This window comes from Nanorana parkeri, unplaced genomic scaffold (genome assembly GCF_000935625.1).
Source record: "Nanorana parkeri isolate BGI_ZX_2015 unplaced genomic scaffold, ASM93562v1 scaffold726, whole genome shotgun sequence".
NCBI lineage: Eukaryota > Metazoa > Chordata > Amphibia > Anura > Dicroglossidae > Nanorana > Nanorana parkeri.
In genome coordinates, this window is record NW_017306994.1 from 582,816 (window position 1) to 609,115 (window position 26,300).

General features: G+C 40.1%; 1 protein-coding gene and 1 pseudogene across 1 annotated transcript in view; one reads left to right on the forward strand and one right to left on the reverse strand.

The window, feature by feature from the left end:
- Positions 1-12,524, forward strand: part of LOC108793172 — a 27,337-nt pseudogene extending 14,813 nt beyond the window's left edge.
- A 9,791-nt stretch (positions 12,525-22,315) lies between these two features.
- Positions 22,316-26,300, reverse strand: part of LOC108793166 (multidrug and toxin extrusion protein 2-like) — a 42,785-nt gene continuing 38,800 nt past the window's right edge. The window contains exons 15-16 of the mRNA XM_018564108.1: positions 24,056-24,150; positions 22,316-22,321 (exon numbers count right to left, since the gene is read on the reverse strand). Of these exons, the coding sequence (XP_018419610.1) occupies positions 22,316-22,321; positions 24,056-24,150 (101 nt within the window). The remainder of the gene's footprint in view (positions 22,322-24,055; positions 24,151-26,300) is intronic.

Sequence of the window (26,300 nt, forward strand, 5' to 3'; positions counted from 1 at the left end):
TCAAAAAAGTTGGGACAGGGCAACAAAAAGCTGACAAAGTAGCACTAACAAGGAAGAGCTGGAAGAACTAGTTAGGTTAATTGGCAACAGGTCAGTAACATGATTGGGTATAAAAAGAGCATCTTAGAGAGTCAGAGTGTCTCAGAAGTAAAGCTGGGCAGAGGTTCACCAATCTGAAAAGCTGCTCCCACAAATTGTCAAACAATTTCAGAATACTGTTCCTCAACGGAAAATTGCAAAGATTTTAAACATATCATCATCTACAATAAATTAATATCATCAAAACATTCAGAGAATCTGGAAAAATCTCTGCGCAAGGGACAAGGCTGAAATGCAATATTGGATGCCCATGCTCTTCAGTGCATTAAAAGCAGCCTAAATCTGTGATGGACATTACTGCTTGGGCTCAGGAACACTTCTTCCAAAAATCTTTAGAATTTTGTTTTAGGGTTTATAGCTCCAACCAACATGACCTTGAGTTTATACTGTAGCATTATTCTGCTCTTTCTTGTATATTTCTAAACGTTTTATTGATTTATTTTACAGAGGATCAGCTTGGGCAAACATGTTATCTCAGTTTGCAATGTCTGGTGTTCTATTCACCTATATTATTATGAAAAAGCTACACGTATCAACTTGGGGAGGTATGCGAGTGAATACAGCTCACTCAACTATAACCAGGTAGTAAATATCCAGCAGAAGATCCTCACATTTCCATGTGCTGCATTTCATATTTAAATTGTCTTCTTTAGGTTGGTCCACAGACTGTTTACAGGAATGGGGCTTATTTATGCGCTTGGCCATTCCCAGCATGCTCATGGTGTGCATTGAGTGGTGGAGCTTTGAGATTGGAGGCTTTTTGGCAGGTTGGTTTTGTACAAGAGTCATCAACTGAAATGTTGCTTTGGTGCCTCTCACATTTTTTGTATATATTTTTAAACCAATGTTTATTATCATTTTTTTTTTACAAATAACATGTAATACAAGGTACACAAATGACGCACAATATACAATCCCCTAGGGTTTTCTAAAGGAAGAGCACAGATGAAGTTGTTTGTTTTTAAAAAAAAGCCTGCCCGCTGCCAGCATGCAGGTGAGAAGAACCTTCTCTCCAGAAGAAATCTCTTTCTGTGGGGAAGAAGTGGTCTCTCTGCAAAGGTCCAACATGCCCCCTTCTGAGTCATACCTATAGCTCTGCAATCAGCAAAGCTCATACTTCTTATTGGAGAGCACTAGCTGTGCCCTAAACAGGAGGCATATTAGAAGAGACCAATGCTTCCACACACAGGGTAAAGGGCCTTCTCTACAACATGCTTGAAGGGGACAGGCTTTTCCACAGAACATAATATGCACACCTTTTCTTTTGATACACCTTGAATGCATTTAACTGATTTAAACTGACATTTCAGTTGCACTTTAAGGTGTGTCTCCAGTGAAAATGAAAAAATGTGGAGGCTGAAGTGACAGCGTCACTTCCTGTATTGGCATCGGTCGCCAAAAAAAGCTCCACCGCCTCCAAACTGAGGCATATTGAATATCAACTATAAAATAGAGCATTAAGGCTATGACAGAGGGACCATTTGAGACATTCAGCTCAAAATAAAACAAATAGCGGAAAGGTATCAGTTGCAAACATTTTAACTATTTTTTCATACCTGAACTAAAATATAAAAAAGTTATCAGTGTGCTTGGATCCCCAAACTGATTAAAGAGCCTCATAATTTTTTTGACAAATAAAACAGTTCACATATAGAAATATTTCTGCTGCGTATTTAGTTGTCTAGCTGGAGTTAATCTTTAAACGACATAGTATACAACTATGGGGGCCTCATCGTATATAGTAGATGCTTATTGATGTTGTGTTTTGGCTATGTTACACGGACAGTTTTTAACCAGTTTCATATATTTTATCTGAAGGTCTTATAAGTGTTGTTGAACTGGGTGCACAAGCTGTAATGCTGGAACTGACAACAGCAGTTTACATGGTGAGTGTTTTTGAATGATGAATTCAATAAATATTAGGGATGCACCGATACCGATACAAGCATCGGTATCGGCCGCGATACCGAGTATTTGCATGGGTACTCGTACTCGTGCAAATGCTCTGATGTCCAAAACGAGTACCTGTGTCCGCCATCTTCCACCGCCGCACACAGCACACAGGACCGCGTCTGCATTCATGCAAGATGGCCGCGTACTCCTTCTCCACGGGCGAACGGCCGAAACCAGACTCCGCCTTCAATTCCTCTGTCCTCACTCGTGATTGGTGGGGAAGCCTGTCAATCATCCAATCGGCCAATCAGCGTGAGAAGAGGCAATTCCTCTGTCCTCACTCGTGATTGGTGGGGAAGCCTGTCAATCATCCAATCGGCCAATCAATAGTCAACAAGTGGCTGTAGTTTTCACCTCTCTGTCTTCTATACTTACCATTGGTATTTGCTGAGAAACTTATTGGCCTCATTTTATCGCCCTTTAAATGCCCTTTATGCATTTAATGCACTTCAAGGATACTCTTATCACATAAAAACAGTATCCAGAAACAGATCACTGCGAATATGAAAGCATATTGGTGGTTAGGGCCGTCTTTAACACAGGGCAAAAGGGGCAGCTGCCCAGGGCACAGTCATTGTTGTGGGGCCCAAAGGGCAGCTGCCAAATGTGGCCTTTGCAACTGGATGGGGGATAGGGAGCCTGCCAGGTGAGGGGACTTCAGCCTGAATCAGGGCAGCATGAACAGTGGGTGTCTGGGGAGGCCTGAGTGTCTGTACTGGCTGCTGCATGTGTGTATTAGGGAACACTGAACGTCCAGAGAGAAGGGTCACTACATGCTGCTTCTCTGTATGTGATGGGGGTCACTACATGCTTTCTTTAATTTCAAAATTCCTTTTCTACATTTTTATGTTATTTGTTTCATTAAAGTAATACCTGGTGATCCTGCCATGAAGGTCCTTGTGCAGGACCTTCTACAAGTCCCATACAGCATTGCTGCACTCTGACAGCCATAGGCATACCTAGGAGAGGCAGTGGTATGATAGAATTTGTACTTTCACCACAGTTGGAGGGCCAACGTTTGACCACCCTTCATCTAAAGATGTTTTTTTTTTTTGCAGGTAGCTGTTGGATTATCTGTGGCAGCAAATGTCAGAATAGGAAATGCATTAGGAGCTGGAAATGTGGAGCAAGCAAAAACCTCATGTAAAGTTGTCCTCGTGTGCATAGGTAAGATAGATGTTTACTGGTAAAACAATGCATTTTATTCTTACAGTAGACAGAACACTCTTGTTAAAAACTCAGTTAATATAAAAGGCACCTTTTCAGAAGAGAAATATGTAGGCTACCATTGCTGACACCTACAGATAATTCTGGTTCCCTTTTGTTATATAGACCTGCTGGCTTCAGGACTTAATTAGTCATTGATCTGGATTGAGTTTGCGGATCAGGAGTTCTGACATCATTTGCTGCATGCTTTTTTGCTAGAGGAAACAAGTAAACTTGTAAAGAACTGTTCAGCACACATTGCAGCTGTGCTAAAGTCAGAAGGTTCATCTTAGTCTTGATTTTATAAAATCTAGGGGAGCTGGATTCAGGCTCCTCACAGTGCTTCTGGGAAGGGCTCTAACATCTCATCACTTGCTTTGGCGAGGCCACAGGTGTTTGTTTGAACGAGTGAGCTAACTGGCTCAAAAGCTCATATCTGGTACTGCTAAAGCTAGTTCTACACCAGTAGAAACCAGTACACTCCTAAAATATGGACCCCATATAAATCTATAGCCTCTGGAGCAGAGACACAACCCTGTGTCCACTCATAAAATATGGACCCCATGGATAAATCTATAGCCTCTGGAGCAGAGACACAACCCTGTGTCCACTCATAAAATATGGACCCCATGGATAAATCTATAGCCTCTGGAGCAGAGGCACGGCCATGTGTCCACTCATAAAATATGGACCCCATGGATAAATCTATAACCTCTGGAGCAGAGGCACAGCCCTGTGTCTACATTTTAGTAAAGTGCAAGTTTAAAAAGATTTCTGTAGGGAAATGTCTGGCACACAATCTAAAAGATGGCAGAGGTTGCAAAATTATAGATGTTTTATGTGGGTGGGTTGTGGCAATGAAGGAAGAATGGTTAGTCAGATACTCATTGTGTGCCCCTACACCAGCCGGTACTTCATAAAGACCTGAGATTATACAGGTTATGCAACAGATTAGAGGAACGGAATGCTGGCTCCAATGTTGTGGACAGTTGAACGTACTTTAGAAATGTGCAGAACTTTATACCTTGGCACACACATGGAGATAGCTGTGACTTGGCAGTCATGGCATTAAGGCAAGGGACACAGATAACATTTATGTAATTTCCACTACTATAGACTCATTACCCTTAGCTTAAAATTGGCCTTCATACTTCAGATCACATTATATTTAGTATTGAGTAACTTTTATTATCATTGTGCTAAACTCTATGTAGTATTATTATCCTGCATATGTAAGATAGATGAGTGTTTACTTACAGGTACTATAAGAGGCTGACTAAGCACACGTTGTGACTTGATCTGGCATTGAGTATCTATATATAGGAAACAGAAAGAATAGAAAACCATTTTGGTTTCATTGTCTTTACAGTATATAATGCAGGTGCTGAGACAAATTCAGGATGCACAGCATACAGTCAGATCCCAGAGCAGCTCATGGTGGCTCATTTCTAAGCCCTCGTTCACACCTAGGCGTATTGCAAAAGCGCGTCTGTCGCGCGGTCTTTTTACCACGATTCGCGGTAAAAAAGTTGCGCGACCGTCGCGCGATTCCGAAGGCTACTTGGCTGTATTCCAATGGAAAACGCCCTACAAAACGGCCCAAAGTAGTACCTGTACCTTTTCAGGCGTGGGCCGTTTTGTAGCGCATTCGGGACGGGCGGAAATACGGCAAGGTGGGAACGAGTCCATTGACTCCAATGCAATTTATATTTTTGAGCGTTTTGTAGAGCGTTCTTCGAGCGTAGAACGCGCTACAAAACGTTCAGGTGTGAACGAGGGCTTACAGTATGCCCTTTCTTTTGAAGTTTAGCTATTCTTTTCCCCTGTGCAGTATGTTACAGTGTAACACTGCTTGTAACAAGGGTAACAGAATATGAGGCCAGTGAGTGACCTGCATTGAGAACTATAAAAAGAGTGTAAAAAAGGATTAGTGAAAGAATACACATCTCTGGAGTGTGCTACTTGTGTAAACATGTGCGTGCATAAAGCCATACACCCCTGGAGACTTGACAGTTGTATGTCTGTACACATGCATGAGTTAGAGGCGCAAACCCACATACAACCACCTACAGCCATTCATAACTATGGGATGCTGTTCGTGGCAGCTGAGTATCCTAGGCATGGAAATATGCCCAAAATTTACATTATACAGCCTCATGCGTCTGTTTGCTTGATGACTTAATATGTGTTTGGTTTTTTTTGTTTGTTTTTTTATTTTAGCCCTAATTTTTTGTTTTCTTTCTTCTAGTATTTTGTTCTTTGGTGTCGGGTAGTTTGCTGGCTGGACTGAAAGATGTAATTGCCTATATTTTTACCTCTGACAGGTGGGTAGAATTAATTTCAAATCTTGCTTATCTTCTATAATATAAAATGTATTCCTAAGGCATAGGAGAGGCACAGGAGCCTTCTGTTTAGAAGACTCCTGCTGCACTGGTCCTGGGTTCCCCCTTCCGTTCCTCAGAGCCTAAGCACACCGGCACTGCTCATCTGGAGGTCCCTGGCCATTGCAGCACAGTCAGGTAGTGCAGTTACTGCCATTGACCCTGCTCAGCACAGAGCCACCTCTTAATCCGACCACTGCTGCAGCTCTAGCAGCGACTGTGGCTCAAAGGGTTTGTGGCCTGGTCATACGGAAACCATCCCTGAGGCACCCGCAGAGAAAAGCAGTAAGGGAAGGTGGGTAGCTGGCAGATGAAGGTCAAGAGGAGCTATGGGGGGGATGGGGTGTTGAAGGCCAACTCTCCTCCCACATCTCATCTCTCCCCAGCCACCACAACCCCTTCTCTACTTACATTGCATTTTTCCATAGCCGCCTCACACATGCCCCACTTGCATCTCATTCCTCCCTTGCCACCCCCTACTTCCTCCATCACAGACAGCCTGTTACTCATATCTTGAGGGCACATGTGTGTTCTATAGACATCATGTCACTTACAGTGAGGCTAAATAAATTTAGCCTCACTTCCTCAGTTTGTGGTTGCAGCTCAGGGTCAATTATGTCCGTTGAGGCCTTTTATGCAGATATCTCTCTTCAAGATAGATTACATCTAATCCCCCCAGCTACTCAGCTCTAACTATTTTTCTTTTTCCTTTAGAGAGATTGTAAAGCTGGTCTCCCAGCTCATGCTCATCTTTGTTCCATTTCACATGTGTGATGCTACAGCTGTAAGTATTTTATATATGTGTGTGTGTTTATGTATATAACAGACATCCCAACCTGAAAAAAAAACATTTTAGGGAGGTGCCCTTCTCAATTCAGGGAGGTGCCCTCCCCCCCCTCATCCGTGGGGGGATGGGGGAGGGGGCACCCCCCTGAAATGGCAGATAGCAGGGAAGCTAATGCTTCCACTGCTATCTGCTGGGTTGTTTTTTTTTTTTGGGGGGGGGGGGATTCTGACAGGCTGCCATCAGAATAATAATAAAAAAAAGGAGAACTTCAGGTCCACCTCTGCTGATTGACTGCAGCAGTGGGTGGGTGCAATAGCCAGCCTGCTATTGCCTATTGCAAATTGAAATAGTCAATATCAGTCAAGCTATTCATAACCATGCTGTCTGTTGTTTGTTTGTTTGTTTTTTCTGTACTCCGGGTGGCAGCCGTTGTCAAAATAAAATACGAAACAAAAAAAAACAGCGAGGATCCCCGAATGGTGAAAGGTTTTCTCTGCTAGATAGAGCAGAGTAAACCTTTCCAGGATAAAATGTTTCTCTCCCGAGCATTAGGAAGCCCCTATCTTAGAGTTGGGATGAGCTATATACTATGCATGTGTATGAGTCCATCATTGACTCTCACAATTCATAATTGGTGTTTACTTCTAGGGTACCTGCGCTGGCATACTTCGAGGAACTGGAAAGCAAAAGATTGGTGCTATTACAAATGCTGTTGGGTTTTACCTTGTAGGTTTACCCATAGGAATATCACTGATGTTTGCAGCAAAACTTGGAGTAATAGGTATGAACAATAGATACGTAAGTAGGCAATGGTTAAAGCTAAACTCTGGGATCTTGATGTGCTTTGGGTATTTCTTCCAGATCTGTGCACTAATCCAGTGTTGTACATGGTGATTGGTCTTGTAACCGTCCCCTTCCTGTAGTTTTCTGCAGGCAGCCTGTAGTGGGTGGATCTGCTAAGTCCCTTCCACTTTTACAAAGTTATAACTAGCTTTTCAAATGCTGTTGATGTCCAGAAAGTGGATTTATATCCTTTGTGGGATATAAGGTTAGGGTTGTATGATCTGACCACACAGTGTAAAACTTTACATGTACATGTCTGTTGACTCATGACCAGTAGTCATGGTCTGTAAAAACAGAATTTTTTTCTGAGAAGGCAACCTACCCTTTACAAGTGTGTGTACCCTATCTGCCTCTACTTTAGATCAAGGTGGAGAAGTGTTAGAACGTCTGTCAGGTTTTCTAAGTCCACAAGTTAAGGAGATTGTAGTAACACACTTGTTCTCGTGTGTTTTTTTTTAATGAAATGACATATGTTGTGTTAGGTATCTAATATTTTTGGCAGTGTGGCACATCAGGACACACGGAGCTCTCACACCTGTGTATTGTGGTGCTTGTGCCATGCATTACATTGCTTTGTGTTAACACGCATTAAAGCACACACTCATTTGTTGGCACACAAAGAGATGTGACTGTGCCCTTTAAAATCCTCTGTGTCCCCATAGAAAATATTTCACTTCTCATCTGTTCTGTGTGACATTCAATAACTGGACAGGAAGTAAGCAGGAACTGCATCTAGATACTGAAAGGCATGCAAAACTTTACACACTGCTAGAAAGTGGGGTGTAATTGCTGCTTGTGTCTCAACTAGAGCATTACTTCCGGTTTTCTCTGATAACTGTCAATAAGATATCAAGCTGGGGGATTTTCCATTTCTTTCAGTTCTCACAGGAAGGGAGAAGTAATCTCCAAATGAGAACACAAGACAAAACCTTAAGAGGTTCCAACCCTTCACTCTATGCAGCTAAAACTGGAGTTGGGCTTTAGGAATCACCCCACTTCTTCTGGTTCAGGGGAGGGTAAATCCCTGGCCACCTTGTCAGCTCTGGCCAATCTTACTTCAAAAGGTAAAGAGTTCCTTTCTGGCCATTCACAATCAACAAACTCATACTTCTAGATTATTGCTGGCTTTTTATTCTTTGCATACCCTATTTTTCTTTTCCTCCTCATTCTTCTCACAGTGGCCATTTTTTCTAAGGGCAGATTATTTAATCTCCCTTTACTTCCTGGAACTCTGGCACATGTGACTAGGACATGTGACCATGCACATCATCTCGGGGGAGGAAAATGCCTTTCCCTGAGATCTCATGAGATTACAGTTGAGATATCCCAGCATTTTCTGCTGATGTAACCTTCCTAGGATACAACGTTTGGGCACAGGCTGCATCACTAATGCCTAAGAGGACCAGGAAGTGGAAAAACAATATTTGTAACTAAAAGAAAAATTAGGTTTGTTGAACTAATGAATATAAGATGATTTCATGTCCGCATGCAGAGCTGCATGTTGAGGTGATTTTTGGTGAAAGGGGGTAAAGGTCCGCTTCATCTTCTATTAGTGTAAAGAACCCTTTCCTTTACTGTTGGTATAATCTAGGTTACCTGAAATACAACATTATCCTTTCACAGTCCATGGGATGAAACATTAACTTGCCAAACCTTTATATTGACCTTAGTATACATTATACGTATTACACCATCTCTAAAGCTTGCCACACACCGTCAGATTTAGATTAAATTTGGGGTTGGTAGATGAACAAAATTTGCAGTCCACTGTGTATAAAGGGGGCTTACCTAAACAATCCATTCAAAATATAGCAAATCAAGTTGACACTCACACTATGCAATTGCTTCTGATCTGAAACAAAATCGTACTGTGTGTGTGGTCAGCATTGTGACACTGCAAAAGAAAACGGGTATAGGTAGCACTGCCCGTTATTTCTTGTGTTCACTCATGAGTGGAAGATGGATAGCTGAATCACTCGAGCTTTGTCTGCATCTGAAGTCTAAGATCTGCTGGCTTCCCATGTAGTCTTATCCTTCTCCCTTCTCTGTAACGAAGATAAAACAAGGAGCCATAGCTGAAGTCCCTGAGAGCTTTAGCATGTTAGTTTCTACACAGAGAATAGTGCACAAGGGCATTTTAAATGAATTTAGCTAAGCCTAAGAGTCCAGTGTATGTTTTGCTTTTATTTCCACCTATGAATCATTGAAAATGCAAAGGAAACCTATTTCATAGACTGTATACTAGATCTTAACCTGTCGGTGTCTACCCGAGATTGAAACAGTAGTTGTTGACTGACTCTTCAGCACTACTTTTATAGTGCATCTCCTGCCGACCATACCCATTTTATAAGGCTTAATTTTCAGTGGAAAAAAAAAACAGTTAACAGAATCAAAAACCTCTGCTGATAGTTTTCTTCCTTGTGTAGGTCTGTGGATTGGACTGCTCTTCCCCGTCTTTATGCAAGCTTCCTTTTTCGTGGTTTATGTTCTGCGTATGGACTGGGATAAAGCATGTAACGAGGTATATATGTGTTCCTGCCATTTCTGTAAACCTGCAGCTGTATACTCATAGTTCACTTTTTATTGTTATATTTTCATTTGAGATCTATTTGACACAAGCGATTTGTTTCATTCCAAAATTAAAATTCGGACAAATTTTCGGAAATTTGGACATTCAGATGTATCCGAGTTTCTGAATAACTAATCCGAAAGTATCTGAATTTTCCAATAACGAAAATTTCAGATGCATCCAATTTTTTGTCTGAATGTCATTGTTGGAATGAACTTGTGGTGTTGGAAAAAAACAGTGTGGAGTCCCCTCCCAATTCATACCAGACCCTGCTAAAATCCCTTATATTGACAGTTCTTATTAAAAAAAAAAAACACCCGAAAAAGTCCATCGATGTAATCCAAAGGCCAATCATGTTGTCCTGCGATGTAGATCCACGTCAATCATGATGGATGACGGCCGCTGACTCGCAAAAAGAAAAAATACTCTTGCCGCAAAATGACAGCTCTGACCCGAATGTCAACAAAGAGGCAGAGCGAGTCGTGACCTCCATGGGACTTGGTCCGCCCATTTGTTGACATCCGGGAGCAGGGCTGTCAGCGATAGTAGCTCTGCACCCGAATGCTATTCAGGAGCTCCTCAAATAAAGTGCCTATCACAGTATTAGTGCATTGAGGTATAATTTTGACACACTTTACTCAAACAAAAAAATTTACTGCGCCCCCAGAGGTTCTTTTTATCTGCTCCTGACTTTTTTTTCAGCTGTTTTTGACCTTCACTTGCACTGTTTAAAGTTTCTTATGCACTCCTATTGACTTCTGTAGGGAGCAAAGCATCAGACATAAATGTCTGTAGAGTAGTTGTTGATTCTCCTTACATACAGAGTAGATGTAGGCGGTAGATTACTGTTACTCCAGTATATTAGATTATGTATATTATATTAGATATAATATCATGATAACATTCTAATACATCTGTAGGTCTTTTAGACTGGAGGTGTAAAAAAGGCACCCTGACTAGTTGATAATGCTGGACTTACTTTTCTCTTCCTGTCACACTCTAGATATAGTATTTTCCTTATAGGTTATTTATTGTATTCTAAAGTATGCCATGGCTACTTATTCTGTATGGAAAAATATACTCATTATCTGTTTCCCTATATTTTTTCATCTATTACTAGTATTTATATAGCGCCAACAATGTAGCCAGCGATTTACATAGAGCACATTCACATCAGTCCCTGACCTCAAGGAGCTTACAATCTAATGTCCTTATTGCACATTCATACATACAGGGCCGATTTAGACCAGAGCCAATTAACCTTTTAGCATGTCTTTTGAATTGTGGAAGGAAACCAGAGACTCTTGTGTCCTATATGGCTGACGACAATTCATTTTATGCTTTGGAATACATAGAATCTGGAAATACATATCCTTTAGGGTGTAATGTGATACTTTTTAATGATTACATTAGGGTCATGTCACACTGGCGATTTTGTTGTAGGGATTTTTTTTGTGTGTGATTGTTAGGCCTCATTCACACTGCCACGCGTGTACGCGCGTATTGTCCCATATGCAGCATATGCAAATAAATGACTCCATACACATAGCTGCGTATGGAGCTGGTATATTTGCGTAGCGTAAAAATTTCTATTACGAATGATGCATTCTAGGATTGCATATAGTGCACACATATACGCGTATATATACGCAATATACAATTTTGCTCTTGTGCATGCAGCTTTTTTATGTCAGTGACAATATGGCCAGCTATAATTGCATTTTCTATGGTTTAGCTACAAATCACTGAGGAAGAGTGATTTGTAGCAGTGAACATAATGCAATAATATAGCACAAGTTTGACCTATAGCTGCGAACATTTTTAGTAAAATCACCAATGACTATAGCAAATATGCCACTGACTACAAAACGCAGGTATTAGAATTTTGTAGCACAATTAAGCACTGCTACAAAATTTCCAATGTGACGCAGCCCTTAATATTACCTGAATATGTTCTGCTAGTGTAAATAAGGAATGTATCTGTCTTTTAGGCTCAGATTCAAGCAGGTGTGACATCAAAGAAAGAGGATCTTGCATCCAGCACTCCAGCAGGGGATTATTCCAGCACTGAGTTTAGCATGGTTGCAAATGGCAAGTATATGAAAATGCTCTATAGAAATTGACTATAAAAGCGGTTGACCTTATATTGCCTTCTGTTTACATCTGTAAATGCTACTAACCAATTGAGTGAACCTGTTTTGACCTATTTGTTTTGTTCTGAGTCATCATTTACTGTATGTAAAGACTATGGAGTTAGTAAATATTACAATAGTATTTTCTGACTTTTTTCATGCAGGTGACGTGCATTCTTCGGATACTGGCTATTCTGATGTGGATCAGAATGTTACAGGTGCAGTTATTGTTCCAGACATTGGTTTCAGTCATACAGAGCATCTGGTGTTACAAGAGGATTCACCACTGGAAGCTGTGAATGTAGTGTGTGAAGTTCTCTCCACCAAGCAGCTAATACTGCGAAGGGGACTTGTAGTGTTTTTATCTTTGATGGTGCTTATAGTAGGAGTCATGGTTAGACTTTTGACTGGGAATGGATAGAGTAAATGAGTTGATGACCCCTAAATGAAAATCTTCAACTGGGCAGATCCTATAATGGGTTGTCTCGAGGAGTCAGGCTATTGTGATTACCAAAGGATAGCTTGCATAAAAATGATTCTCAGGATTCAAGTTCTTCCATCTTTCCATAAGGATATAAGGTGGAAACAGTTTTAAGAGCTATACAATCTACTCTATTAGATTGTTTCTATCAAAAAATGTTATGTTCCGTCATATATCTTTTGTTGATTAGAACTTGAAACAAACTTTTTGCTAAGAGTTCATGCAACTTTAATTCGTTGTTACTGTAATTTGACCAGAATGGAATGTAACTGTAGCATAGCTAAACATGAGGGGGACTTACTGACATAAAATATTTGAAAATAGCTTCATCTCACTCTTGTAATCACCCCTGCAGTGTAGTCTTCTAAATGATATGTATTCTCTGCTCATCTCGTGATGAGTCATTGCTGAAGCAGGAGAAACTGTGATTCATTATTTGTCATTCTTCTGGATGGAGGAATGCAGATTCCTTTATAACTGTGTAATTTAGTAATCCAGGCAATCATGATTTAAGAATCCATGAACTGAATAATTCCTCACAGACTGGACAGCTCTACATGCATTTGTTCAGGTAAATCCAAAAATGTTTAACTCGCAACTTGCTTGATTTGTGAATTGATTCACTCATCATTACTTATGATTCTGATCCCACAGAGGGGTTGCATCAGTTGCATATATTATTGGTAACAGGTTAGCTGGTGGTTACATACATGATGTAATGATGCTAGAATATTGTGTTCTCAGTTAATCAAAATATATTTGTATAAACCTTAAAGTGCCTTTGTGTCAAGAACTGAAGTAGAGTTGCACATGGACTCATATTAACCAGAACAGAGGTAGAAAACCTTGGCACTCCAGCTGTGGTGAAACTACAAGTCCTATGAGAAGTTGCAAGACTCTGATAGCCATAGGCATGATTCCTAGAGGCAGATAGCTGTGGGCGGATGAATTGTTTGAGAACGCGATGGCTCAGTGGTTCGTTTGAGGTGGAACATCACAAACCTTGTCTCAAAGTATCACCCTAACCTTCCCCTCCGCTCTTCCAAAGACCTTCTGCTTTCCAGCTTCTTCATCAATTCCTCCCATGCTCGCCTCCAGGACTTCTCTAGAGGCTCTCCAACGATGCTGGTGACGTACACTGTACGTCGTCAGTCACAAAGGGGTTAAAGACTCAACTCCTCAGGGAAGCCTATCCCACCTCAAACTAACCACTGAACCATCACGTTCTCAAACAATTCATCCCCACACAACTACCTCATGTATCACTTGGCCCTCCCTTTTAGATTGTAAGCTCTCACAGGCAGGGCCCTCCTTACCATCTTGTCTTGAATTGTATTGTAACTGTAATGTCTTCCTTATATTGTAAAGCATTGTGCAAACTGTTGGTGCTATATAAATCCTGTATAATAATATGGATTTGTAGTTTCACCACAGCTGGAGTGCCAATGCCCTGAACTAGAACATGAACTTATCTGATATTTCGTTACTGAGGTAATGTGATATCGGTCTTAGGAAATTTCATGTGGTCACCACTACACTTATATTTGTGCATAGTAGTTGGGTTAACAGTATAATTATACCAGCATTTTAATTAATAAGTATTTATATTGTTATTTAATAAAGCTCAATGTAATCACATCTGCTGTTTCCATATTTCATTGTCCCTTAAAGGTATAAGAATGACATTGAATAAATGATTTATTATGTATTTGTCATAAAAGAGCCAAAAGCTCTTTTTGAGCCTTTAAGTTCAAATTTGCATATAATGCGGATTTTAAAAAAAATACATATAATGTTTTGTTAATAAGGAGAAATGGGGATTTTATTACCACTTCATTTTGCTTTACAATTTTACATTCTGTGTTTGGGTATGGGAGACATGGCCAGAAGAGTAAATGTAAGAGAAGAAAGCTATTTCTGCATATTGAAATATCTGTAAACCCATGTAGGAGCCCTGCACATGCGTATAATATGATGTGCCTTCAGAGGCTTACCTTCCAACAGTGCCACTACTCCAGGTGGATGCCAGTTTCTGTGTTTGCCTTTGACTGTTATATAGGTTAGTATTCTATCCAATCAGAGAACACCTAGTATTCATTGATCAAAGATCATCGTAAAACACTGTAGTAGCTCTATGTATAAAAACATTTGCATAGCTATTTGGCATGCAAAACTGCGCATACTTCATGTGTGAGCTAACCAGCTGAGAAAAAGACAAACTCAAATGTTCCTAGGTTATTTTTTAGGGATGCACCGATACCAGATTTGTGGTATCGAGTACAAGTACCAATGTTTGTTTTCGGGTACTTGCTGTGTCTTGGAAATGAACCTGTTATTAATCAGTTAGACAAGTATACCAGTGGAATACAGCTGTATTAAGAAATAAAGACAACCGACACACCAGTGTCAGTCATCAATATATTTCTGCTTTATTCAAAAACAAGTCTCCTCATATACATTGAAGCGCTAAATTGCATACATGTGAAACGACAAGATCCTTATTAGCTTATACCAGACTTAGAACAAAGACCCATGACAGGATCCTTATCAGGACCCCGCACTTTGGGGGTTAACAGTCTGTTCCAGTCACAAGAAACTGTCAGCTCTGATAACAGAACAATTTATGTCTTTTAGACAGTCACCCCCTCCTTTCCTGTACATACATTGTATCAGCCTCTACTCATTTGAAATATAAAATGAACTCATAAGATACAAAATGAAGGTTATAAAACCAAAATAAAATGTGTATTGTCTAGGTTTCTACTACAGCCGATACCGATACCAGCATCCATGGGCCTGGATTATCAGGAAGTGACCTGCCGCCTGGCTTCTTGATTGCCTTGGAAGCCGGTGTTCTATTGAAAGAATACCAGCTTCACTTGCCTCCCGACACTGTGAGGCAGCCTGGTTTCTTGACCAATCAAAAAGCTGGGTGGCATGTTATGACACGCCTCTTGGCTTCCTGATTGGCTAGGAAGCCCGCTTCACTTGTTGCTAGGCAGCCTGGCTTCCTGACCAATCAGGAAGCCGGGTAATACCATGCTGCCCAGCTTCCTGATTGGCTAGGAAGTTAGCTTAACTTATTGCTAGGCAGTCTGGCTTCATGACCATTTAGGAAGCTGGCAGCCACATCATGACCTGCCACCCGGGTTTCTGAATGGCCGGGAAGCCAACTCCATACTTCCTCACGGCACCGCCGGTCAGAAGCAAATATTGTTTCAGGCTAAATATACAGTAAATCGCAAGAAATTACACAGCACACCCACATAGAGGGTGTGCTGTGTTGCACACAGTACAGCATCGCTCAGTTGCAGAACTTTCTTAACAGATGTCTACTAATATACTTCTTCAATGCAAGTTTTTCATTTAAACTAAGATACAACATCCATGTGAAAAAAGTAAGTACACCAAATTGAAAGTGTTGACTTCTTTAATATGATTGTACAAACAAACATCAGATCTTTAAACAGTGCATACAGATTAATGTGATATACTTTGATGAAAACACAAGGAGAATTAGCCTTTTCAGGAATTTATTCAACAAAACCGTCAATGGGTGTAATAGTGTACTGTGGAAAAAGTAAGTATACCCTTGCCCTCAGAACGGGGGTTGACAATAGATGGGAACAAAGTTCATGTGGGTAGGCAGATGGCAGGGCTAGTATGCAGCGCTTCCAGTGTCACCCGGCTCATGCTTTTTAGCCTAGCTGCTGTGTGGACAAACTCATAACCCCCCCCCCCCCCCCCCTATTGACCAGCAGTGAGGAGCACAATATTACTGACCGCTGCACTGCTGTATCTTACATTCACTGTTGTACATTATTCGTCTGATCCTGCACTGCATTCGCTGTGTTGTATATTATACTCCTGGCTCCTGCATTGCATGTTCTAAATTATACTCATTACCCTGCACTGCATTCACTATGTTGTACATTATACTCCTGACCCTTGCACTCTATATGATATCTTGTACATTATACTCTGACTCCTGCACTGTATATGCTATGTTGCACATTATATCCCTGACCTCTATGAGTGTAAGGGTTTGCACACATGAAAAAAATCATATTTTGGTGATCATATGATTTCCTAAGAAACAATACATTGCATAAGAGTGAAAGTGGAGCAAAGGCTTGATCAGAGGAACATTTGCTTTGTGGTTATACAGTACATGTATTGTAAAACACGAGGCGGATTTAAAAAGAAAAAACAGAAACTTAAAATACTTGGAATCTGTTCTTGATAAACAAAGGGCATTGCTTATAACTGGAAAATAACAGTTGATCTGAAAAACCTCTACTAGCCTGATCTCTTGCATTACGCCTTCCTACAATTTATTTCACAATTGTTTCCTTTCCATATTGTTAGATATGAAAAGAGATTGCATTGAGGTCATACATTTAAAGTCAGTTAAGTGTAGGCTCTGCGCCCTCCAGCTCAAAAAAAGATACAAGTCATGTACTTTTCATGTGTATACTTGGGTAAGGGAAGACAAAGGTTTTTGGAGCTGGCTGTATTGGGGAAATAGTTGTGGAAAGCACAACACACTTGTTTAGGTGTGTTCATCGAGGCTCATCAGCTCCTGCATTACCTTTTAGTAGTAACTACTTTAACTGTGATACCAATTATAAGTGCGCTAATGGATAGAAGCAATGCTAGTCCCCTCCGGACAATCAGCTGTTTAGTAGAGAGGATTTCACCTACAACATTAGTTGTATCAATTGGTAGATCTTGTAACTCCAGTTGCTTTGTGTGATCCTCTCCAGAGGCCATGTCATGCAAGGCAATAGCGTTAAAGCTGGAATCAGACATTGTTGTTGCCCCTGTAATACAACAGATATATAAACATATTATCACTATTATTGTTGTTATTATGTTACATAGATGTATAGTCACAGACATTTGTAGATGAGGTCTATATATGCTGTACTTATGCTCACACATACTTCTTCTTGTGTAATACTGACGTATTTTATTTGTTACACAATAGCTCAAGAGTTTTGCTAAAAAACATGCAATCAAGAACAAATATTTCTATTGGATTATGTCTGGAAAGAAGACCTAGTGGCTTTAGGTTTCTGTGTGCGCTTGCATGTGTATAAAAATATAAAACCTTAACAGGACTTTTTTTTACAAACGGATGGGCGGTGTCCATGTTGGAAAGGCTTTTCTAAAGTCAAAGGAATCTTTTGCTAGGTGATTGGTAGCAAATGACTTGTAAGATGAGTCAAAAGCTAGGCCAGCGAGGCTGAATGAGAGAAAATACTCATTCTCTAATCCATGCTCAAGAGTGTGGATGGAGGAATCTGCCCTGCCGGCTATAACTAAATACGCAAACTGTGGCTGCATTTATTTGGATGCAGTCCCTGTTCAGCCAACAATTTTCCACTTGACTTTTGCAATCCTGCTGGAGCTGAGAGGGACAATCGTGGTTTGAATTTCAGCCAGTTCAGCAGCATTTGGAAGAAATTAAAGCCATGGAGGCCAGATCTGGCTTGAATATGTTAGGGGGGGATGGGCAGGACAGAGCAAGTACATACTCATAGAGAGACAAATATAAGTGAAGTAACCTATAGGCCTAGAGCACTGTTGGATGTGCTACAATGAAAACGTTTTAGACTAGTGGTCAGATATCAATCTAGTGTAAGCACTCTGAAAATGTGAACCTGGAGGTTAGGTACAAGTGAAGAAACCTCTTACTCAGGGATCCTGGCTAATAATGCAAACCACTCATGAAAGCCTATCTCCATCTGCCCCTCTCCCCTCTGAGCTTGTAAAGGATCCAGTTCTCTTTTTTTTTTTTAGGGGATTATATTTGTTTTGAAAAAAGGGATTTGTGTTCCTGCCTGGAGATCCGAATATTTGTAGTCACCCTATTGGAGTTTGCGTAGCTGCTTGTGTGTACCGATCCGTAACCAGGTTGATTGATGCAAAGGAAAAAGGAATTAACTCGTTAGGAGATAACAAGTTAGTAGTGGTCAATTTAGGGATCCGGACAAGCGAGTGTATTGTACAAAAATTAGTTTTATTTGAAAAAGATATAGAACATCACACTTAGCTCCCTCACCACCATTAAAACTGAATAAAATACAGACAATCATAAATTGTATGTGGATCGATCCTCATAAGCATTTGATATAGATTTCACCGTAAGGGGTAATGACCGATGTATAAATTATGTCGGTCTTTATCCCTTCGCGAACTAACCCATCCGTGTACCAACTTGCAAGGGCCGTATGGACTGGGGGGATATCCCAGGAGTGGGAAAATCAGGTGTGATTATACTATGTATTCCAGGGTGTAGGTGGAAGGGAGGGATCTGGACAGATCAGTAATAGTGATTCTGATTTCCTCCGTTTGTTATGAGATTTTATCATATAATCAAATAATGATATAAGTGTGTTTCCTGTATAACAATCTTCTTAGTTTGGAATGATGTATATTCACTTTCCTTTCAATTTATTTCCCTTCTTTCATTTATCTTTAAATTACAGTCCTCCTTTAGTTTGATATTTATGAAAAAGAGTCTTCCTTGATTGGGTACCGTTGGCTTCAATTTAGCCGTATGTGCAATTGACCCTTTCCTGTTCGTCAGCCGTGGGGTACCATGGTGGGAACGGTGAAGTGAAAACGAACTTACTGCTAGAGACAGAGGGGGAAGGGGAAATTTTTTCTCCTGGACAGACTAACACATTGGACTGTCTTCAATGCTTCGCCTGACTTCAATCTTCTCTTTCTCTACAGTATTGAATTTTAAGTGTAGAAGGTATGGGATTTTACTTCAGAGTGATATTTCAGACAGTGTCATTGACGGGCATAAAGTATAAAACTTTTTGTCACTCACGTTACTGAAGTTTTTTCCCTTTATAGTCCGGGCGGTTTGAAGATCTTCTCCTGTGTAGTCTAGTAGTTCATTCAGGTGTGTGGACGTCTTTGTTATTTCCTCCAGGGGATGATTTGTTGCGATCTGATCCCCAACAGTGGATTCAAGGGATGTTTCCACCTGATGGATCTTTAGACAGTTTCCTGAATGTTCTGGGTGTAGTCTGTCCGTCACTGAGAACCCCTAAATCCCAATTTGAAGCTTCGCAGTGTTCCTTGATATCTGGATTGTGCATCCACTTATTGTATGGTGATTATGCGTCTGGTCTCTGTCTATCTGTCGACGCGTTTCGCCCCTCCTGCTATGCGGGGCTTCGTCAGGGCATACTCTGAGGTTGGGAGAACTGTTTCTTAAATAGTTAGATCACGCCTCTTTCTTCCTTTCCGTTCATTGGTTCAGATTTTAGCGGATAGTTTCCCTTCCTCCAGGTGAAACCACTCGTTGGTTTCATTAGACAGCATACGAATAAAAATTTGCATATGTAGAGAGTGTTTCCCACACAGCCGTGTTTGTATACAGATTTTCCCCCTTTATTATCAATGATATGTAAATGGTTGTCAAAGGCAATTTGACCCCATATGGGTAAAAAGATTACGAGAAGATGTGCATCCATTGCTAATTTAAGCTAAACATGTTATCTTATAAAAATAAGAGGATGATTGTATACTAGCTCCTGTTCCCATTAGCCCAGATGGAGACATGCATAGGACGGGGCCCATGGGGCTCCCATCGAGGTGCCTCTAATCTGTTTATAGAACATTCCCGAGAATTGAAAGTAGTTGTTATAGAGGGCATACTCAAGTAGTTCTACAATGAATTCATTTTGAGTCGCCATAAATGGAAAATGTACATCTAGGAAATGTTCTATGGCTTTTATTCCCCACTCATGAGGGATCGATGTGTAAAGTGATTCCACATCAATCCCAACTAGAAGGGAGCCCTCCTGTATTACCAGATCGTTTATTTTGTTTAACACATCTTTAGTATCCCGGGTATAGGAGGGTAACTGTAATACCATTTCTTTTAGGAGGGAATCCAGGTATTTACCCATATTTTCAAGTGGTCCTCCTACAGCTGAGACTATAGGTCTTCCCGGGGGATTATTATAGTTCTTATGAATCTTGGGTATAATGTAAAATGTTGGAATATTATAGTCTTCTATTTTTAGGAAGTGGAATTCATTATGTGTAAGTAGACTTGCTTCCCTGGCATGTTTTATCTTGTTATTAAACTCACTAGTCAATTTTTTGAAGGGAGATTCACTTAATTTAATGTATGTATTTTCGTCATTTAATAATCTTTTAACCTCCTTTATGTATATGTCCTCCAGGAGGAGCACTACATTTCCTCCCTTATCACTACTTTTAATTATTATCCCTGTTGCTTCTCTAAGTTCTTTTAGGGCTTCCCTTTCTGGTTTTTTCAAGTTGTCTGTGCCTCTTATTGTCCAGTCTATTTGTTTAATCTCTTTATGTATTAGTTCTCTAAATAAGGCCAGGTATCTATTGCTCAAAAAATTGGGCATTGTTTTTTATCCCTTCTTCAGGGGGGTGGTCCTTTTTGTTAGTGTTTCCAAGGGTTCTTGGGATACGATGTTTTCCTCCAGGAGGTCCTCTAGGTCTTTTAGTGCTTGTGCATCTAGTTCTGATGTGTTGTATTCTTTTTTCTGTGATGTGTCCCCGTAGGGTAGAGGTGTCTTTCTAAGTTGGTGTATGTATTTTAGGTAAACTTTCCTCAAGAATAGATTTAGATCTTTGTATATATAGTAAATTCGTCCATGCCATCCACTGGGGAAAAAGACAGGCCCTTTTTTAAAAGGCTTAAATGATGTTCATTTAGTGGGAAGTCAGTCAAATTAATCACATTTTTAGTCTGTTCGTCCCCCAGTGGGTGGCATGGAGTCAGGTCCGACGGCTCCTCGTTCTCACACTGGCTCTGGTCTGAGATTGTATGTTTTGGCTGTTTATGTTTTCTCGTCTTTGGTCTTCTATTTTTCTTGGTTTTTTTTGTTTGTATGGGGGGACCTCCCCTTCCAATAAAAAACTCACTGACTTTGGGGGTTCGCTTTCACTTCCACTGGTGGAGATATCTCTAAAGCGTCTCTCTCCACTGGTGGAATATCTTGATCTAGATGTGTTCCTGCCCCTGTTTTGTAAAGGTTTAAATGGGTCCCTTCTCTCCCAGTCTCCTATGTCTCTCTGGAATTTTGATTGTTTTATTTGTCTCAGATTTTTTGGGGCTTTTTCTACTTCCTTGCGTAATAGATCATTATGTTTTAGGAAACTTTCTGCATCTTTTAATGGTTCCCTTCGGAGCTCTCTTTTATTTGTATTTCAAGATCTCGCATTTGCAGCCTTTCTTCTTCTACAATTAGTTTAATTAGTGTTAGACCGTGTTCTATGCCCTGTGTTTTCCATTTGGTCAAAAAGCGTTCATTTTGTAGGTGTTCCGCCGGTATGACTCTTTGACGTGGCTCAGGTATATTGATGATATACTAGTGGTGTGGAGTGGAGGTGAAGATCTACTGACATCTTTTGTTAAGGATCTGAATATTAATAATAGGAATCTAAAATTCACTTACACTCAAAGCAATACACAACTTTCTTTTCTAGACCTTTCAATAGAGATTAAAAATCAAAAACTAATCACAAAAACATATAGAAAGGAAACGTCAGCAAACACTCTTGCGACAAGCCATCATCCCCCTCCCCTGAAACAGGGTATTCCCACAGGCCAATTTTTAAGAATAAAACGCAATTGCAGTGAACCTGCTGATTTACCTAAGGGAATCCAAAGACCTATACAAACGTTTCAGGGAAAGGGGATACCCTCATAAACTAATCAAAATCAAACCGCCCGGACTATAAAGGGAAAAAACTTCAGTAACGTGAGTGACAAAAAGTTTTATACTTTATGCCCGTCAATGACACTGTCTGAAATATCACTCTGAAGTAAAATCCCATACCTTCCACACTTAAAATTCAATACTGTAGAGAAAGAGAAGATTGAAGTCAGGCGAAGCATTGAAGACAGTCCAATGTGTTAGTCTGTCCAGGAGAAAAAATTTCCCCTTCCCCCTCTGTCTCTAGCAGTAAGTTTGTTTTCACTTCACCGTTCCCACCATGGTACCCCACGGCTGACGAACAGGAAAGGGTCAATTGCACATACGGCTAAATTGAAGCCAACGGTACCCAATCAAGGAAGACTCTTTTTCATAAATATCAAACTAAAGGAGGACTGTAATTTAAAGATAAATGAAAGAAGGGAAATAAATTGAAAGGAAAGTGAATATACATCATTCCAAACTAAGAAGATTGTTATACAGGAAACACACTTATATCATTATTTGATTATATGATATAATCTCATAACAAACAGATTCCACCTATATCCTGGAATACATAGTATAATCACACCTGATTTTCCCACTCCTGGGATATCCCCCCAGTCCATACGGCCCTTGCAAGTTGGTACACGGATGGGTTAGTTCGCGAAGGGATAAAGACCGACATAATTTATACATCGGTCATTACCCCTTACGGTGAAATCTATATCAAATGCTTATGAGGATCGATCCACATACAATTTATGATTGTCTGTATTTTATTCAGTTTTAATGGTGGTGAGGGAGCTAAGTGTGATGTTCTATATCTTTTTCAAATAAAACTAATTTTTGTACAATACACTCGCTTGTCCGGATCCCTAAATTGACCACTACTAACTTGTTATCTCCTAACGAGTTAATTCCTTTTTCCTTTGATTATATTTGTTTTACCTGCTCAGAGTTTGGTTTTAAAAATGGAGACTTGGGGCATGCACCCTAGGTACCCACTACAGTAAAGAAGAATACAAGGTACTGATTGATAGGTGTCTAAAAAATACTGGCCAATGAAACTATATATTGTTTCATTATATACCCTTCATTACATTTAGAAAATAACAACCATCTTTTACCATATATTTTATAATACAGCAGAACGTGGTTCACTCTTTTATGTCGTCAACTTACCTTTTTCCACCAAGCCAAATTGAGATTTCAAAATATCTGTTTGTGAGATTGTCGGGTCAGGGACTTCTACTGGCTTCACTCCAGCTCTTATTCTTGCCTTGTAAAGTGACATTTATAATCAGGTACAATCAGTACAAATAGCCCATGATACAATATATAGTCCTTAGATTTGGTGACTGCATTCTTTCTTTTTTTTTTTTAGTCTAAGTACATTATCTGCAGTTGAAGAAGAAAAAAACACCCGTTGATCTTGTCAGAAATCTTGTTTCGGTGCCTGTGTACGGAACTGAAATTTTAAACAAACAATGTTATCAGCTTTCCCGGCTATCTTCTGTGAACTACAAAACAACTACCCCTATGTAATGAAGAGCCCCCTCTCTTCTCCATTACATCAAGGGTAGCTGTTTTGTGTTTGTAGTCCAAATCAGAAGGGCAGAATAGTGGCATAGAATGTAGTGAGGAGGTTTAGTCGCCCTAGAACAAGAAGTATGTTCCTGGCAGGATTACCAGGTGAAAATAAAGGAAACAAATCCTGACTTTTTGGGTTTAGAAACATTCAATGGCTGCCCATCAGTGGGAAATGTCACCAGCTATTGATACTGCAGGAGAAATCTGAAAATGACAGCAACATGTCCAGGCAACCTAAGCATTGGGTAAAGCATAGATTAACTAAGTCTAACTACAACTTCTTTTAATGGAATAAACTCATTACCTCTTCACAGACATTGTACCAGTTAATGCAAAAGATGTAGGGTATATAGATGCAAATTTGCAGCATTAGCGGACAAAACATTCCAATCCATAGACCTTGAAGACAAAACATGCATTTGAAAGATTCAGCACAAAATCTTTGCAAAAAGAAACAAATGGTAAAATATGTTACATGTTAAACATTTTCATTTACAGTTTTATCAGAAAACGGTTTGCCTTGAGAAGTGTTGGATTGTTTAGGAATCTTTCTCGCCATGTATTTTTTTGTAAAATAATAGCTTTATTAGCAAATTGCAGTAGCCAGACATTGCAGAGATCCCTGCGCTTCTGGGCACTAGCAGTCACATGGTCTGATATGGCTATAGTAAAGCCCTTGCTTCTGACCATTACTGCCTATTATTACCATGTGAAACTCTGGTCATGATTTTCTTTTTCTTTCTAAAGCTCTCAAATGTAAAAATTTTAGTTCTTCTTGATTCTTGCACCTCTCAAAACAATGCCAAGAAGAAAGCAGAATCTTATATGAAAATAACTACAGCAAAGACCAAAAAAAAGAATTGCAATTTAACAGCAAAGTAAAACATTTATTTACCCAACTATTTTTTTATTCTTTAACACAAACATTTATTTTTAACAAAAGATCTGAAAGAAAAATAAAGCTATATAGGAGAACGAATACACTAATGGTCTTGCTACAAGTTGTTTATTCAATGTGATTCTAATATAAAGAAATGTGAGTTTTAAATACCAAAAGACATGGGATAACCATCGCCTGTTTCACCTGCTTCAGCTAGTTTGGGACATTGACATATGTATGGTAAGCCCTCCCATCTACCATCTATCTATGGTGCAGAAGGACAGTTAAGTGTGCAATGTTGAAAGTTAGAAAAGGTATCCTGCTTGCTATTGGTACTTGAAGTGCCTGCACTTAAACCCAATATGATATAAACACAAACATAAAAATATGAACGTTCATCTTGTTTGAATGTCTATTGTCTAATGGTGGTGCTTGAGGGCAGTTAGACTCTTCATGCACTTCAGACTGCTATCAATGTGTGAGAACATTATAGACAACTGTAAACCACATATTTCCAGATTTAGGATACACATCCAATAGCTCTCTTAAGTGTATTGGAAGCCTTAACCTATAAACACAGAAGCTGACAGCTGATCCTATATCTATGGGCATTCCTCGGATTTGAAAAGGAATAGCTAGTGGAATAATTGCTATTGGGTCAACCATATGTGTCTGGCAGCAGCTTCCTCTCCCTTCTACATAACAAAAACATGCATGCTTGGACAGACAACCTCTGGTCAATATTAATGTAGCTGTCAACTCTGCACACATGTGAAAAGGGACCATAAGAAAGGTGCCACAATGTTTTTTTCCCCACCTCATGGTGGTATCTGGTACGTAGCACAAAAACCTTTACTGTGTAAACACCAGTCTAGTGCTCTTTACTATGGATCACTGCTGTTGGAAGGAGTGCTCCTTTTTGGGCACCCATCTCAAATGCACCAGCATTGCTGTGGATCATATAATCTGGTCAAGAGCAATAATGTGCAGCCAACACTGGACCGAATGCCTGTAGACAGGAATTGGCTGAAGGAGACCAGCTGCACTGAGATACAAAAAAGGTAAAACTGTATTTTAAGAGAAAAAGAAAACCCATGATGATAGTTTATGATGCAGTGTGTTTAGCAAACTAAGGGGGTTATTCCCTAAGCTGCTGAAGGCAGCCGAGTGAATCACCGAGCCGAAGAGAAGGGAGCCGAATGCTATTTGGTTAATTACTTCGGCCCTGTACGGCTAATTTCAGCCGTACATTGGCTAGAATCAACCGTACATCGGCTGGCTTCGGTTCAGGCGAAGTGAAGAACGCATTTGAATCAACTGATCTAACATCTGGGGACTCATAGGGGCCAAACGGCAGTGAGTGAATAGCCAAATGTCACCGAGCGGCATTTAACTCTGTTATTCTTCTCGCTACCTCCAAGGTAGCGAGCAGAATAAAACAATTACACGTTAATAAAAGCTTGAGGTCCCCCTACTGATCCATAACTGATCCTAAAGGTCTGGTAGGAAAGCTAGGAGGAACCCCAAGTTAAAAATGTTAGGAACCCCCAAAGTCATATCAGGCCCTTTAGGAGTGGTAGTATTTTTAAGGAGGAACCCCACCCCCAAAAAAGGTGTAAAAACGTGGGGTCCCCCCTAAAATTCCCAACCAGACCCTTAATCCGAGGGC